The sequence below is a fragment of the Gossypium hirsutum genome, chromosome A10 (assembly GCF_007990345.1).
Source record: "Gossypium hirsutum isolate 1008001.06 chromosome A10, Gossypium_hirsutum_v2.1, whole genome shotgun sequence".
Classification (NCBI taxonomy): domain Eukaryota; kingdom Viridiplantae; phylum Streptophyta; class Magnoliopsida; order Malvales; family Malvaceae; genus Gossypium; species Gossypium hirsutum.
Window position 1 is genome coordinate 2,563,779 of NC_053433.1, and position 17,515 is coordinate 2,581,293.

The 17,515-nt window shown below is 31.7% G+C and overlaps 3 protein-coding genes across 4 annotated transcripts; all 3 read right to left on the reverse strand.

Annotated features, from left to right (window-relative positions):
• Nucleotides 1-942: 942 nt before the first annotated feature.
• Nucleotides 943-2,291, reverse strand: LOC107925267 (protein E6-like). Its single transcript, XM_016855914.2, has one exon. The coding sequence runs from the start codon at nt 2,079-2,081 to the stop codon at nt 1,170-1,172; it is 912 nt and encodes a 303-aa protein (XP_016711403.2). The 5' UTR covers nt 2,082-2,291; the 3' UTR covers nt 943-1,169.
• A 6,093-nt stretch (nt 2,292-8,384) lies between these two features.
• Nucleotides 8,385-11,923, reverse strand: LOC107925316 (tropomyosin). 2 transcript variants are annotated; one of them, XM_016855980.2, is made up of 9 exons: nt 11,619-11,885; nt 11,388-11,515; nt 11,176-11,223; nt 10,931-11,044; nt 10,392-10,460; nt 10,209-10,262; nt 9,880-10,035; nt 8,939-9,019; nt 8,385-8,853 (listed from the first exon to the last, which is right to left on the reverse strand). In XM_016855980.2, exons 1-9 carry the CDS (start codon nt 11,767-11,769, stop codon nt 8,788-8,790), a joined length of 867 nt encoding a protein of 288 aa, XP_016711469.2. In that variant the 5' UTR covers nt 11,770-11,885; the 3' UTR covers nt 8,385-8,787. The 2 variants fall into 2 exon arrangements, with proteins under 2 accessions (XP_016711469.2, XP_016711470.2); XM_016855981.2 differs by lacking the exon at nt 9,880-10,035 and having other exon boundaries at nt 11,619-11,923.
• Nucleotides 11,924-13,194: 1,271 nt separating this feature from the next.
• On the reverse strand, nt 13,195-17,263 carry LOC107925315 (triose phosphate/phosphate translocator, chloroplastic). Its single transcript, XM_016855978.2, has 12 exons — nt 16,699-17,263; nt 16,542-16,616; nt 16,326-16,391; nt 16,143-16,221; nt 15,507-15,627; nt 15,319-15,414; nt 15,104-15,216; nt 14,941-15,018; nt 14,709-14,825; nt 13,926-14,025; nt 13,738-13,838; nt 13,195-13,538 (listed from the first exon to the last, which is right to left on the reverse strand). The coding sequence occupies exons 1-12, from the start codon at nt 16,959-16,961 to the stop codon at nt 13,521-13,523; spliced, it is 1,227 nt and encodes a 408-aa protein (XP_016711467.1). The 5' UTR covers nt 16,962-17,263; the 3' UTR covers nt 13,195-13,520.
• Between the last annotated feature and the right edge of the window lie 252 nt (nt 17,264-17,515).

Sequence of the window (17,515 nt, forward strand, 5' to 3'; positions counted from 1 at the left end):
AAATAATAGGAAACCAAATCAAAAAGTGCCTTACTGTCAAAGGCATGCACATGTATTTATATTTATTTTCAGCTATTGAATGGACCGCCGTATAAAAAGCACTATCAATGTACATCAACTGTCCCTATTCATATCTCTTTACCACATGCCAAATGGGTGCGTATTTATACCATTTATGACCCATGTTATTGACAATTATTATCACCATCCCAAGTTTAGATATCATCAACTATGGTAGCTAGTTAGTATTTTGTGTTGCTCGATTTGAGAAGGGATTGTATCAAATTGAAATTTCATCTCATCTCTATCTCTTTTTAATAAAAGAATGATAAAAAATCATATTTTACTTCTAAAAAAATTTAAATTTAATTAAAAATGCTAAAAATTAGGAGAGAAAAATTAATTTATTATTCTCTTGTTAAAAAGAGATAGAGATGAGAGAAAATTACAATTTTATATAATCTTTAAAGTTAAAAAGGATCATTTATATATATACGAAATCGAATAGACAAAGTATACAATTTTAAATATCTTTATGAATATATATATATATATGAAAACTACTAGATAGAATTGAACTTTTTAATAGGCTTTGTCATGGGTTGATAAAACAAGAAGAAAAGATCAAAAACATGATTTAAGATTTGTCAAGATTATCAATGATGAGAATCATATGGAACATCAATGTCATCATGAAAAAACTAATTAAAACTTGGTTTTTTTTTGTCATTTTGTTCTTTAATTAAACTCTAGTTTTTTTTTTTAAATTTTTTGGACAATCACTTTATACTATTCATAATTTCTCTCTAGGTCATTTTAGAGCACTCAAACCTACACTCTTTCGCGTAAGTAATAATTTTCATATCAATTGAACTAGACTTAATTATCTTTTTTGCTTATTTTTAATTGCACAAAATTAAAATTCGAAGAAGATATATATCGTATTGTAACATATAATTACATTTTTATTGCATAACACTGTTTAAGAAAAGTAAAAAGCATAAGGCTCCATTATCATATCTTTTAGCATTTCAATATCAAAAGCAAAGGATACTATCAAACCCTGCAAATAAAATAAAAAGGATCACAAAATAAAACACAAAACCCAATAAATAAACCCTTTCTTCCTTACTCTCTTTTTGCTAATTAATTAGCATATACGTGTGGTTTCATGGCTCGAACTCTTCTTCGAACTCCTCTTGATTCTGATTATATTTTCCCATGTTATTGTAACGGTTCTCGTTGAACTCGTTCCTCGAACCGACTCCCCTCGAGTTCTCGAACCGGTTCGGGTAGTAGTTGTTCTCAGAACTCACATCATGGTAGTACTTCCCATTCTCCAAGAACCTAGTATCACTCATACCTTGCTTCTCAACATTGTTGTACTCATTGTTACCATTGTAATAGTTGTTGTTGTTCTGGTTTTCCTTAGTACTCCATCCTTTCTCAGTGAACATGGCCTCATTGTTACCGTTGTAATAGTTGTTGCGATTCTGGTTTTCCTTAGTACTCCACCCTTTCTCAGTGAACAAGGCCTCATTGTTACCATTGTAATAGTTGTTGCTATTCTGGTTTTCCTTGGTACTCCACCCTTTCTCAGTGAACAAGGCCTCATTGTTACCATTGTAATAGTTGACATTGTAGTTGTTGGTTTCTTTGGTGGCCCATCCTTTCTCATTGAACTTGGCTTCACTTTGCTGCTCAGCGTTCCCGTAGGCATTTGTCTTGCTATAAAAGTAAGAGTCTTTGTTGTTGGTTTTGGACGCTGGGATGCTATTGTAGGGTTCATCAGGGTGGTATTTAACAGGTGTGACATAGGGTTCATAGGTTTCTTTGGTACTGGTGGTGCTAGGAGGGAGCTGACCAGACTCATGACCGTAAAGCCCATAGCTTTGGGTCTCGGGGATAAACCTTGGCTCTTGCTCCTTCTTCCCCAAAGTGGTTTGTTCTTCTTTGTTGGTCACCTCTTTCTCATTTGTGTTAACGCTTGGGATTTTGCTAAAGAAATCCCTACCATGTATTTCAACGGAGAAGAGGGCTAAAAGGAAGAAGTAAGAGATGAGTTTTGGTGAAGAAGCCATCGGCAAAAAAAAGAAAAAAAGGGAAAGCAAAGATTTTGTAGGTAATGTAAGAGACTACACACTAACGAGGAATCCGTGATGATGCAAAGTGCTTATATAGGAAGAGTAGAAGAGCAATGATTTTGTTTTCACTCTAAATTGTTAAAATTTTCTACTCAATTAACGGAGGGGGTGAAGATGGTTATGATTGTAGGGACTTGGATGAGAGAGAAATTAAAAAAAAAAAGAAAGAAAAGAAAACCTTTATCAAAAGAGGCCCCTTTACTTTGTGTTTGTTGTTAATCAACCATGTTTCATTTATTTCATTTTCAATATCATGATATTCTATTATAAAAAAATATTGACATAAAAGGAAAATGAGAGAAAATTAAAATATAAAATTCTTTTGTGCATATAAAAAACAATCATGGCATAAAAAAGTTTATGTTAATTAATTATATTTTAAAAGTGATTTTTATAAAATAAATCTACTAGGATTGTTTATAATTTCTATTTCCCCACAGTGGGAAACAAGTGAAATGTGTAAGCTTTATTTGTTTTTTGGTCACATAAGATTCCCTCCTGACAGTCCACTTAATTCTTTACCAATCCTATTAATTAAAATCACTACTACTAAGTGACCCTATTATTTGTGTATCAAACTATTGATTGTTTCGTATCTTCTAAGCAAAACCCAAACTCATTTTATTTCAATATTATAATAAAAGTCATTAATTGTATCTTAGCTCGATTGACATGAGCGTTGTCGATGTAAAAAGACATGAATTTGAGTGTGTTAAAGCACATTATCTTCCCATTTATGGGTTGGGGAGGGGTTATGAGTAATTCTAAACATTGTATTAAAAAGAACAGATATAATTAGAACCTGTAAATTTATTATTTCATTTTTCATCTCTTAAAAAAACAATAAAAGGAAAAAAAAAGATAATGGAGTTTAAGAGATTTGAAGAAAAAATGTGTGGAAGTTCTAAAAACAGAATATTCATCTCACAATAATTAATATCATTGAAAACTAGTGTATCGTTTTTTGTATTGGTATTGGTATGTATTAATATCGATGCGAGTAGTAAACAAGTTGGATCGAATTAATGTAATTAAAACTATAGTTGGCAAAGGTGGAGACTTTGAGTCTTAAGCCAAGTTCAAAATTTACCATGCGCAATTGTATTTGTAGGTTTTTTTAGTTTTGATACTTATGGTTATTTAGACTTATGTCTGTAACTATACTGTACTTGTTACATTTCAAAGGAAAAAAATTTATTATTATTTTTAAGTTAAAATTTTTTTTTTAAAATGTTTAAGAAATAAATAAAATAAAATTTAGGTATCATAATTTTGTACAAACTAGTATTGGTCAAAACTCTTGGAACAATTGGTACACACCAAAATCTTGATCGGAATGGAACCTATATTACTTAGTACTTGTTAAGGGCTGAAACAGTATCGACTAAAATAGATTGAATTCCATTTTGAATAAACCTATTTACGTGTTGGGTGGCTCTTTCGATTTAGTAAAATTTAATCTAATTCAAATCAAACTTAAACAAGAATTTCATTCGATTGGTTGAACTTGAATTTAAATTAAATAACCTAAAAATATTTATTTAAATTCAATTATAAAAAATAATATTGATATAAAATTATATTTTTTTTTATTTTTTTAATATTAAAATTAATTATTTAAGCGATCAGATCAAACTCAAGAAAATAAGAATTATATAACTCAATTAAAATTGATCCATGAACACTTTTAATTTCGGAGCATTATTTTTAACCTAAACCCTCTTATATCTGGTAACTATATCAAATCTTAAAAAGCTTAGAACACATTATAATGGTGGGATTAGGGGGGAATAGAGGGCATCGTGGGCTGTGGAAATTTAGAGATGAAAGGGAGCGGCGGATGATAATGCGAGGATTAAGGGGGAAGTGGTGGGACATTAAACTATGTCGTTTAGCGGCTGTCTCCATGTGCTATTTTTCTACACCGTAGGTTGATTTTTTTTAATATAAAAAATTAATAATTGAATTTACGTATAATTTTATATGCCTTATTATTTTTATAAGTTTTTATTAAATCTATTCTTTTTGACATAATGTCTAGAATAAGTATAGCTCCTCATCAACTCATAAATAGGAGGATAATAGGCTTCAGCGCACTCGAACTTATGTCCTCTTACATTGACAACAATATCCATACCAAAATATATTTTTAAAGGAGTGGTTAAGAATTGTAATTGATAATAAATTTTAAAGATTTTAAAAAATATATTTTTATTAAATAAGAAAAATCAAATATAATATAAAGAATTAAAACAAAATTACACTTTATTAATTAAACACCTCTAATAAATTAAAATTAAAAAAAAATCATAATTACGATTTATTAATTATGCATATTTTAAGAATGGTATAATGTATTTACCCTAATAAGGTGCTTCAAATGCAAATTACTTACATAGCTAGCAAGGAAAAAACAAACAAACATTCTTTAATTGTAATTGAATATTGGATACCAAATCTTTTTAAATAACCTTTAGACAAATATATAAAATTTCACGAAAATTGACGGGATTTTAAAAAAATAATTGATTGAGTCTCAGTTTGATTGATATGTATATTGTTATCAATTCAGGAGAATGTAAACTTAAATACGCTGAAGTACATTGAAGGATTTAGAAAGAAACTATAAGTAATTCTAGATATTACATAAAAGAAAAACAGATATAATCGAAACTTATTTCCTTTCATAATTATTCTTACTCACCTTTATGACTCATGCGATGAAAATTCAAGCACCAATGTCTAAAGCAACCTAAATATATACGAAAAAAAAATGAATGTTAGACTTTTTGTTTTGATAACCAAATAACATGAAAGTGCGACTTAAAGTCTAATCTAGGGTTAATCTTGATTAACACAAAATTGAATATTTTTTACATTAACAATTTTCTATTTATGGGTTTTTGATTATTCTTAGCTGAGAGTGTTTCATTCCCAAGAAAATAAAAAGTTTTGGACATATAAAAAAGTATAAGGACTTAAAATATAAATTAATCGACATATTAACAAATAAATGGGATGCAAAATAATCTTTAAAATTGAAGAAAAGTACATTGTATTTTTTTTGATGTTTTCTAGGTCAGTTTTATTATCTATTTTCGGGGTTTCGTGAAGAGATGTAACATCGTTTTTAATGTTCAAACTCACGATTTTTTTCGTTAAGAAAATAATTGTAAATTCTTATTCTTATTTTATTTTACTTTTGGTTTCTTGTTGCATCCCATTGATTTAAGTGAAGTTTTAGTTGCGTGATCAGCGGCAGAGGACATTTCAGCCAATGCAAAGCATGTATCCATAAGAGCTGGCAATCAAACTCCTCCCACCTCTTAACCTAATTTTGAAAAACAATGTTTGCACAGATTAATAAGACATGTATTTTAACAGAAAAAGAAAAGCAGATTTTTAACTCGATTGATATGGGTATTGTTGTCAATACAATAGGGCGTGGGTTTAACTGCACTGAAACGCACTATCCTCTTATTTATGGTCGGAAGATGCTATGAATAGTTCTAGGCATTATATCAAAAAGAACAAATACAATCAAAACCCATAATTAGATTGTTCGAAAAAGAAGAAAAAAAGCGTTATCGCTAACTTCAATTTATGTGAATCAGATTGATTTTGAATTTACTTAAATTTGATTTTAAATATTTTTGAATTATTTTAAGTTTGGATTAGTTTAGGTATGAATTGTTTCGAGTTTAAGTCATGTTTTTCAATTCTCATATTACTCTTTCGTATCATTTTAAGTTGGATATTTTAGTTTTAAATTGACTAAATTCAAATTTTCGGCTTTTTATAATTAAATTATATGATATTGAATTTGGATTCAAATTAATTGAATCTAAGTGAACAATACCCCAAAGTGTAGTAAAACACAAGCTGGTACATGAACATGATGAATAAAGTCAAAGCAATTGGTCCCTAAAAATGAGGAAAAAGTCTAAGGTAGCTGCCTGGAAAATTCAACTAAACTGAATTCACAAAAGTAGAGTTTCTGTTAATGTGGTTGGGGTTTGGTAGGCTTATATTTCAAGGAAATTTGATGGGTAAAGTAGTTGTACATCGAATAAATTCAAAGTTATTAGTTGGGTTCAGTAATTCCCTACCAACATTTAAAATAAGAGTTGGTATTGTAGTAATAAATAAGTGGGTGATGGACATATCAACTGATTGGTTATATCATTTTGAGCAGGATGAATTTCGATTTAGTTAGATTATTTTAAATTCAAGTTGTTTCAAATTTTCATCGTTTAGATTGAGATTTGTTTTTTAGTATTCTTCATGTTCATTTTAAGGTTTATGTTCAGGGTTTGTGACTATTCCTTCCAACAATGTCGTCTTCAAGCTTCGATTTAGGTGGTTTTGTCACTTTAGATGGGTCATTTTAAGTTATTTGTTTGAATTATTTTGAGTTCAAAATGTTTTAAATATGATTCATTTCAGAATTGAATTTTTTAAATCGATTTAATTTTAAACCATTTTAATTTTAAAATAAATTAATTCAAATTCAAATTGATTGATTAAACCTACTCATGGCATTGATAAGGTGTGGGCTAGGCAAAGGTCAAGGTGCTAGAATGAAATTTTAGATTTCATGTGGTAAAAGAATCACCAAGGGACCAAATAAACAAACCACTTATGATCTTAGTAGTATTATGGATGGTTTTATAGAATTAGATTGCACTCTGTTCTATTTATTTAAAAATGAATAAAATAATTTTATATTTAAATTAAAGAAGAAGTAGATCATTTCCCGACATGATTGATAGAATAACTAAATTGTTACACATGATATGTCACTTGTATCTCATTTTAACATATAGAGACTAGTTTTCAATAGTAGAAATGAATAAAATTTTTAATAAAATAATCAATTTATTCTTTGATCTAATGTCTAAAAAATTATTTACCCATTTTTTTATTAGAACGAACAAAATACAATTTGACTCCTAATACCTAATTCAATTAATAAACATCCCTTTACCCCACCATTTAGAGGTGATCATGGGTTGGGCCGGGTTCGGGCCAGGCCCAGACAAAAAATTAGGCCTGTCTACTAGGCCCGAGCCCGGCCCGAAATAAAATTACTAAGCCCGAGCCCGGCTCGGCCCAACCCATATTAATTTTTTTTTTGCTTATTTCATTAAATAAAAAAATTTAAAAATATAATAAATCAAATATATTTAAAAACATAAAAACAAATATTAAAACAAATAAAAATGATACTAAAACAATTCTTAAAACAATACACAAATTGACAATATAATAAAAAATAGTTATATTAAAAATTTAAAATGATTAAAAATAAAATAAAAAATATATTAATATATAATTCGGGCTGGGTCAGGCCAGGCCCAGGCAAAAAAACTCTTACCCCAGGCTCGGCCCGTTTTCTAAACGGGCCTCGTTTTTTTTTGCCCAAGCCCATTTTTCGGGCCTATATTTTTACCCAAACCCTCCCATTTTTCGGGCGGGCCTTCGGGCCGGGCTGAGCCAGGCTACCCGGCCCATGATCAACTCTACCACCATTCCTCTTTGCCATCAATCCAATTTTATATATTTCATTTCAAATTTGATTTTATTTAAAATTGTAATATTCAAACTCGATAAAAAAAATCTCCAACTCGTATCTAATCCGCCCCGCTCCACCTTGATATAATAAACAAATTCTTTTATAAAGCCTTATAGAAATTCAAAAAATTCTAATTAAAAAAATAAAAACAGTTATAAAATTTAAAAAAAAATACATTTTTGGATATATTATTTGAGGGAAGACTGTTTAAGTTTGATCTAAACCGACCCAAAAATTTTGAACAATATTATCATAAATTCTGATCATATCTATTCTTTTTATCATAATGCCTAAAATTACCCATAGCCTTAACCTATAAAATATGCTTTTACGAGATATGATTTGATTTTTTTGGGTGATTGATAGTTAGGGGCAGTTGGACCTCTAGGAAATCTCTGAAACCCTTTTTGAGTAAAAAGAGAGACTTCCCACTTGAGCTGAAGAAGAGGGACTTCTGCTGAGTGTAGCAAAATTTTTAATTTTTACTAACTTATATCAATACCAACATTTCTAACAAAAATCATTAGAAAAATTGGTAAAAGTTAGATATATGTGTGTGCTTCAAGCACATGGGAGAATTTACCTGAAGAAGGGAGAAGGCAAGTTGTCCAAAGTAAAGGTTAAAAGAACAAAAAGGATAATGGTAACAATTATGAGAATATGAATGCTGAAATGAGTTCATCTTTTTTACCCTAACTAAATATTTGTGCATTATTCCGTATGAATCATTATTACTTTGCAGTAAAGCTCTAATTGTGGTGATAAAAGCATAAAAAGTAAAATCAAAATGTAGCAGCTAGCAAGCCTGATGGTAACTATTTCAATTTTCGAGCGTGAAAAACTCTCAGGCTGCAAATTTCAAAAGTACATATCATATTGTATTAATCTGGACACTGGAATAAACTCGTGTCGTTGGTTACTGCTGATGTGATGATTATACGCAGATTGTCCCTGTGTGTGGTGTGTGCGTGTCCCAACTCATCTTTCACCTTTTAGCTGTGCGGAATCAGATTCTATATTCTAGATGACAGAAGAGAATATAAACTGCAATGGAAGAGATTTCTTGACCTAGCTGAACTGTGATGACAGCACCATCCAAGCACCCAGTACAGGGAAGGTAATCAATGCCGAAGCCTGAAATACAACCAAAATGAATTATATCAGTAATTCAAGTAAAATTTCAGGAACAGAAGAAGGCAGTAGATACACGAGAACATACCAGAAAGAATACAAATTCATCATTGACAAAGGCTGCAGTAAATTCATTTCTTCGCATTTCTTGTTTGATGAAACCTTGCAACTGTCAACAAACGGGTAAGAAACAAGATATTTGTTTATTTCAAAGGCAAAGGTTCCCAGTGAAGGGATACATATGTATCTTTGTTCTTAGGCACTATTGATGCACATTAACTAGTAAACTGGAACTTGGTTATATTGTTTCCCCTTAAACCATTAACATTATTGCAACAAGACAATTGATGAAATACAAATTGCTGGTAAATCTAAATCCTTAATTCGTATAGCAAATCAAATTCTGCACTTTGGAGGAAAAATGAATTGTTATCACTTAAGGACCAAAAAGTATTAGAATGCAGAATTCATGTTTGCAAATGTTGCACAAAGATGATTGACAGAGGATTCAAGTTAGAAGTGCAAGATAATTCTTGAACCTGTGTAACATAAACAAATTAATCTCAGTGTGTTGAAAAATAATGCCCGCATAAAGCTGAAACCATTCTGGGCGACATTCGCATGGGACTCTAAGATAGAGCCAAAGAAGGTTCACAATCTAACTCATCAAGACACTAATCATACTCTCTATAATTCAGGGGAAAAGAATCTTTTTGGCTGATAGAACTATGATTCTATGATTACTGACAATCTTGTTTACGAAACTAAGCAACCTAGTTGGAAGAGGCCACAGGTTTCCAGATTCATGGTGATTAAGCATAAAACTGATTTAGTAGAAAGAGATCATGCCTAGGAGTTTACACAGAGCCAAAGGAAATGGTCAACTTATCCACTGAGCATTTTCTATTGTTGGAAACTTTCACAAAGTATACTTTTATGTAGTTTTGACATGTGAAGATCTCCAAGGGTAACCTGATTCGTTTTGAGGTACATTAATCCTAGAAAATCGCATTGCAATGCTAAACATACCTGATGGTGATACTTTTTAATTGCTGAGTAAAATCTTCTTAATTGTTGCAGAGCTTGAGACATGTAGTACTTAATGGTAGATCCTTTTCCGAATGAATAATATTCCAATACACCAAGCATCTTTGGAAGATGTCTTTCAGAAAGGTCATTAAAGAACTATATTTGCAGAAAAGATTTGATTTGACTTGATTAAGACTTGAATGAAAGATAAGCATTTGGCAAAATATCATTACTTTTACAAAAATTTCAAATGGACTGAGAGAGATGTAATAATAATAATAATAATAATAATAAAAGGTCTGAAAGACTATGTCAGCTTATTATATTACCCTCAAGAATGAGCATCTCATGTACCTTTGCTTTTGATCTTGCAATGCCCTCCTCTGTATGACAAAAAGCAATTATGCTAATTAACAAATTGATTTTAATGGCAGAATGTTTACTTTTTTCTTTTAAACTTCCTTATGAATTGACGAATAACTGATATTAATAGGGTCCATCGAAGGCAATACTTGTGCAAGTTGAAGCGCCTGCTCAAGATGTTGAATTTGAATCCATTGTTCTGTAACAACTTCTGCCATCTGAAAACAAGGGAATGAAACTTTAAGAGAGAAAAGTACAACTGTTTCAACATCAGCAATAGAGAAAACAAAATCAAAACGGAATAATTTTTTTCAAGTTTTCGACACAACACAATCAAGGAAAGGCCAAATTAACCAAGATTGAGTTCTGAGAACAATGGTCATTTCGATTAACAAATTAAAAAGAATATCCTGGTGAAAAAACTTCCTTTATTCTTTTTCTTTTCATGGTTTAACATCTTAGCAGCAACCAGAAACTGAAGTCTGAATGAACCCCCTTCCCCAAAAACGATACATAAATCTAGAAATTAGAAGAAAAATAAGATGGTCTTTAAAGCATTTTTGCTGTTCTTGATGAAAATTCTTTAAGTTGATAAAGGTCATAATAATACATAGAAATGCTTAGTCATTCAACATTCACTAGCAGAGTCTCTACACAGAAATAAAATTAATGCATGCACAATGCTGACCTTTTCAACTTTTAAATTAACAGCTTCCACCCTATCTTCAGTGTCCTGTGCTTCTGATTCCAAAACATGAAGTTCAAAGTTGTTCTTTCTCGAAGCATCCCAAAGCAAACGTACCTAGGAGAACGAGGCCTACTACTCAAGTCAGATGAATATTGCAAATAAAGCAAGCATTACAGGCAAGGAATCCAATAGTAGAAAAAAATGGAATTAGGGATTATATTTATATTAAACCATTTAAAACGAACCTCCTCTTCTAGAGCCTTAAGCTTTTCATCAGCAAGTAATGAATCATCCTGCAATTAACATAATATAGAAATTAAAATTCATAGCCGATTAAACCCTAATTTAGTACACTGTACTCTTCAATCTACACTTCTTTAGGGAAAGACATTCAATAACCGAAAATAATTGAAAACATAATAATAAAAAAGCAAAGCTTCTTGGCTAAGAATTGAACCTCAAGAGTGGATATAACAGACTGCAGATAAGTGATCTTGTTTTCCATGTCTTCGAGAAGCTTCTCGCGTTCCTTGAGAAGAAGGGTTTTAGCATCAATGCTTTGAATTGTTTCTTCGAGAACAGATTCTACAATCATATTTACAAAGCATCAAAGAATTGAAGATTTCGATTAGTAATTTGTTTCTAATGAAGCGTCTATCGTTAAAAAGAAATTGAGAGGGAAAATTACCCAAACGAGAGAGCTTTAGCTTGGCGTCATCCAATTCACGGATCAAGAGGTTGTGGTCGTTGTTATTTAGTTGATCTTGCGACGTGAGAGAGATGAGGAAGACGAAGAAGAAGAAACCAGTGAAAATGGCGGGAAAGAGAGGAGCCGCCATTGCTGCTTCTTGAAGTTGCTAATACGATCTTTTCTTAAAGAAGCTTTTTGTTGCTAAGAGAAAGATGCAGTAATGGTGGACTTTGGAAGGACAGATTTGCTTTCCCATTATAGTTTTATTTCTATTTTGATATATAAGGTTAGTTTACCATTGTAATTTAAAAAAAAAAGTGTTTATTTGATATTGTAATTTAAAAAAATATTTTTGAAAGGATAAAATATTCATTTTAGATATTATTTAACTTAATTTTAGCGAGTGAGTTATTGATTACGGAGGAGAAGTAGAATTTTATAAAATGAAAGAAAAAAGTTAATAAGAGTCAAAATTAAACTTTCGGAATATCTTTTAAAGCTTAAGTTACTATTAATATAACGGGACTAGAACTTCAGTTTGGCAAATTGAACAGATTTAGTTATTTTTAAGGAAAGTAAATCGACGATCAAGATTAAAACTTCTCTACTATTGAAGTATTTAATCTATATATAATCTTTTATCACTTTAAGATATATACTATTTACCCTAATAATTTTAGTTTTATTGAAATGTTTCACTGAGCCACAAAGGCTTTAAGTATACGAGTTCCTTCATGGTTCCACGAATTGGGACAGTTCATATGGGTCAAATGAACCCAATTTAATAAGTTGACTTCTATGCGACATTTTGAGCACAATAATCAGATGTTTTGATATGAAATAGAAAATTAGAGTTGGACTAATTTACCTGTGTACCTATTGAATCTCATGCCTAGGCTTTTGCTCTACTCGAATCTAACGTTTTGTTGCTTGGCTTTTCTTTTCTTTAAAGTGATTAAATTCTTTACACATTTTGTGCTTCTTTGGTGGAACTACAAGGAGAGATTATAAAAGTTTCCTTTCCTCAGAAAGCATCGATGCTTTTGCAAGGTACAGAGCATAAGCATTCTTCTGGAGTCCCTTTGAAGGCTGGATGGGGTGCTCGTTGCGCATTTGAGCTATCTTCCATTAATGGGCTAAGTTTGTTTGATGAGCTTTTATGCTTAAGCTTGTGTTTTGTTAGGCTGAATTTGAGCCCAGATTATTGGATATCAACAATAGTTCTCAGGTTTCAAAATACCTTCCGCAATATCAGCAATAACTGCTGTAATAGGACTTGGCTCCACGGTGTGCTTCCTCTAGACTTGACTATCATTTCAGGACTGTCCCCTGAGGTCCGCCAGCAAAATAAGCACATGCTTTCATTTTAGCTGCTGTTGTTGTTGTTGCTAATGATGCGTGTTACAAGGTTTTGAAATTTGGCAGATAGAATTTTTTTTGTGATCAAATTATTGATTAATCAATAAAAAATGTTTTTAATATATTTCAAATTCTAATATAAATTTTGGGATCATATCATAGCTTGGACACTTCTAAATCAAGAATATGTAGCCTTAAAAACAAGTTCTCTACATGATGAAATCACAAATACTATTCACATGATATCTTTTATTTTGGGCACATATTCTGTTTCAAACTCCCAATTTATAAAAGCTTCTAATGAAATAAAGCTTAATTTGAGAGACAGAATAAGTGATAGCAGTACACATTATTTTTCAGTCAACACAGGCTGATCCACAGTTATAAATAGTTTGTTCTCTGAATTTTTTAAAAAATAAAATAAAATGAAATGATAGAGAAGAAAGAGGGAAAAAGAAAAACTTCACAATAACAGCAAGGTAAAGTAAAATTTGGTCTTCATCAGGACTTCCTCCAATTTCCTTGCCTCCATTTTTCTTCTCATGCTGCTTTCATTTGCTGCCAAGAGAAACAGATTGGGTCGGTATTTGATACACTAAAGTGAAGTTTAAAAACTATACATACCATTTTTTATATATTCACAATTCTTATAATTTTATTTGTGGAATTTAAAATTTTTAAATAACCATTGAAATAATTAAAAATTTAAGGGACGGATAAAGCAGTTATATATATGTCTTGAATGTATTTAACTCACTCGTTTCTCTTCTTCCATCTTGGCCTTAATGAAAGAGTAGGCTGCCACTCCAGCAATTGCAATGACTGTTCCTATACCAGTCTGAGTTGAAATCTTGTTTCCTGCACCAAGTATGGTTCGTTAGATATGGTTGCCAGTATCCTAAAATGAAGAACAAAATCATGGACTCTACAAAATATTATACTTACCAAAGACAATGATTGAGAAGCCAATGACAAATACACGTTTCAGCACGTTGCCCACTGCATGGGTCAGTGGTGCCACCCGCTCCAGAGTATTGGTAGCCAACTGAAAAAGAAAATAAAAACCTTATTTAGCTTCGGTTGCATATTTGAAAAGATTAGAATAAAAATATTAAATTCGAAAATATTACGAAACATCAATCAACAAGATAGTATCACTTTCCTTAGACCTCACCATGAGTATAATGGTATTGTTATCTTTGAGTGTTAATTGATCTCTCAAAGATTTATCACTTGAAGGTACGCTTCCTAAATTCAAACTTAGACGGATATTGCTAGTTGATAGATCATGATAGAAACATTAACTTGAATAAAAAATAGTTACTGTTTAAAATATAAGTAAAGCTTGAGTTTTAATATTCAAAACTTGAACATAGTTGAACTTTTTTTTTTAATTTCATAATATGTTATTTTTGTTTTATTTATATATTATATAATTAATTTCATATGAAATTTATGTTAAAAAATACGTTAAGGTGTTAATGTTTACAAATTTCATAAAAGTATAATTTTAATATATATTTAAATATATATTTTTTTATTTAAAAAACTAAAAATAATAGAGACAAGTTTAAAGGTTGGATTTAATCATTCATAAATAAATATAAACAGATTTAAATAAACTATGAACACCTCTAACCGGTAAAGTGAGGTCATGCTTTAGACAGATGAAGCATATCAAAAACAGAAAATAAACTTAAAACACTAAATATGGAGAAAATAATTCACCTGATTATAGAGATGGTAAAACATTCCCACCCAGAAAAGATCTGAGATGAACTTAGTCATACCCACTTTAGCAATAGCATCATTGAAACCATGCTTCAACAATTGAGGACCCTCAAACTGCGACAATCAGATGGGGAAACACGGAAGGGTTTTAAACAGACTGTGTGCTTAAGCTTTTAACTATCTAAAAAGCTGCAGCTGCATGCATTGAAACATTTTTTCTTTTACTTACAATGAGGGCTGGGGGAATACAGACGAAGAGAGCAATGATGGAAATATAAGCATAGACATTTGTACTGTCCATATCCGTCTGCATATATATGAAAAAACCAACAATTATTATAATTCAAAGTTATGAACAAACTGAAAAGTAAGAAGAAGAGGAGAAAGGTCACCATGGCTTTCTTGGAATAGATACTCCTGTAAGTGAAGGAGATGTTGGAAATCATTGCGCTAATGAAACCCGTCCAATTGAATGACAGCTCAGTCAGTGATGCCATGGATACACCTGCATTCAGTTTGCAATTAATTAATTGCATTCAAACATGGTAAAATTCACACTTTGAACTGGTTTTCATGAGGTGATCGAACAGAGAAACAGAGAAATTACCAATAACAACAGGAGCAAGAGACAACCATAGAGTGATTGGTATTGATTGTCCAAGTATGAACTGGGAAGCAGCAGCGTTAAAGAAAGGCTCAAGAGCTGCAAAAGCAAACAAGTTGTTCCTTATCAGCCTCATAAGCAATAGTGCACTATACATATATGCACAAGAGAATAAATGCATGATGTATTACCTTTGATAGTGTGGGTGAAAGAAACAGCAACAGCTGCAAAGGAGACATTGCTAGTTACATGACCAAGTCCATGGCATACAGCAACAGGAATCAACAACTTCAGTAGGTTTGAATCAATAGGCTACACACATGAAAAAAATATAACAATTCCAATGTAAGGAATCAAATGCAAACGCATACATTATAACGGAAAGGAGGAGAAAATAGGTCTAATTCTGATATTTGTCCTCTACCATGCTAAAATTTTACATAATTATGTGTCTCTTCTTTTGTAATGTTATTAGTAAGTCCAAAATGTAAAAGTTTTATATTGTTATTTGGTCATATAGTTAGGGCCCGTGGAATTCCAATCGAATTACAGGTCAGACAAATTGATAAGGCTGGTAAAAGAAATTCTAAATCATCACTTTTAATGGGATCAACTTCAACCTACTAATAATATTAAAAATAGAAAGATCACATTGTGTGAAATTGAAGTAAAAATTTAATCTCACCAAAAAAAAAAAGAGTAAAAAATTTAAATCTCAAATTTTAATATAATGCACCGACTAAAACCAGAATTAGCCGAATAGTATGTGTCAAAAAAAAAGAAAAGGAAATAGTAAGTTGAGATAATAGACTTGAAGGTTCACTTACAGCCCGCTTAGGGAGGCCTACGGCCCAGCTCACCAAACAGTAAACTACCCCAACGAACAAGTGAATGACCGATACAAAACTGCGCCGAAAATGCCATGAAAAAAAATCCTTCATAATAAAGCCATGCTATGAACAAACATTGAGAACCAAAAAAAAATGTAAAATGGAAATTCATGTACTCACTAGGGATAAGGGAAGTAATTGTAGATCTTCTTGTTGAGAATGTTGAATATTACATTCAAGAAGTACCTGGAAAAAAATTAAATTAAATGGATGATCGTGTAATTCAAAAAAATTGAAGTAAACTTGACGGAATCTTAATTGCCGTTTTGACTCATTTGAAAGTGTATCGTTGAACGGTTCTTTTTTTTTCTTTCTTTTTGTGCTTACGTAACTTACCACATGAAGAAGAAAAATCCGGTAACAAGAGCGGGATACTTCTCGAAGAATCCAACCGGAGCAATCTTCCCATCCCTGCAATAACACACGAGTCAGTGAGTCAGTGACTGAAGCGTGGACGAGTTGACCGAGTCAGAACGGAGGAAACGGACCTCACCCGGCGGAATCGCTTCCTCCCTCGGCCGGTGACGACGCGGCAGCCGAAACCGGTTTCAGGACCTCTGGCTTGCTAACCGACGAGCATTCTAGTAGCAAGGAGGGCCTTAGTTGCCTCCCCCATATGAGGTTCCCGCCTTCACCGACGGCTCCGATCGGCTTAGCCGAAGCAAACGAAACGTTGACAATCCCTGGCGAAAGCTTCGGCCTGAGCTGAGGTAAGCCGGTGATAACAGAAGCGCGTGATAACAATCGCGACTCCATTGCTAGAGAGAGAGAAAAGGAATGGAAAGTAACGAACGAAAATGAGTGTATGCTAGCAAGAGTGAGCTCTTAATGGAGAGACGCAAATTAACTGTCTCTATTTTTTTTTTAATTTTTCTCAACTACTAATATTTTCTATTTTTGTGGTTCTCAAATTTCAAAAACAATTACATCACTTTTGTTCCTCTGCACCCAAACACAGGACAATATAATGAAACCTCTTACTTCATCATGTAGGATCAACGGTGCAGTATCACAAAAGAACATAGAAAGAGGGAATATGGTTCGGTGAACACAGCATTTCCCTTTTTTTTATTTATTTATTGATTTGGGTACAAATAGAAGATTGAATAGTTAAACTTTTTAATTATAGTATTTAGTATAGGTAGGTCTGTTCTTGATATTTTTGGGGCACTAGACAAAATGATAAAATAGAGTTTTTAGAGAAAAACTTTTTTACATCTTTGGTAAACTTTTTTTGACTTTTAAAATTTAAAAAAAAATTCAACCCTTAAAAATCGAAAAATAATATTTTAGACCCCTCTTAGCCTTAG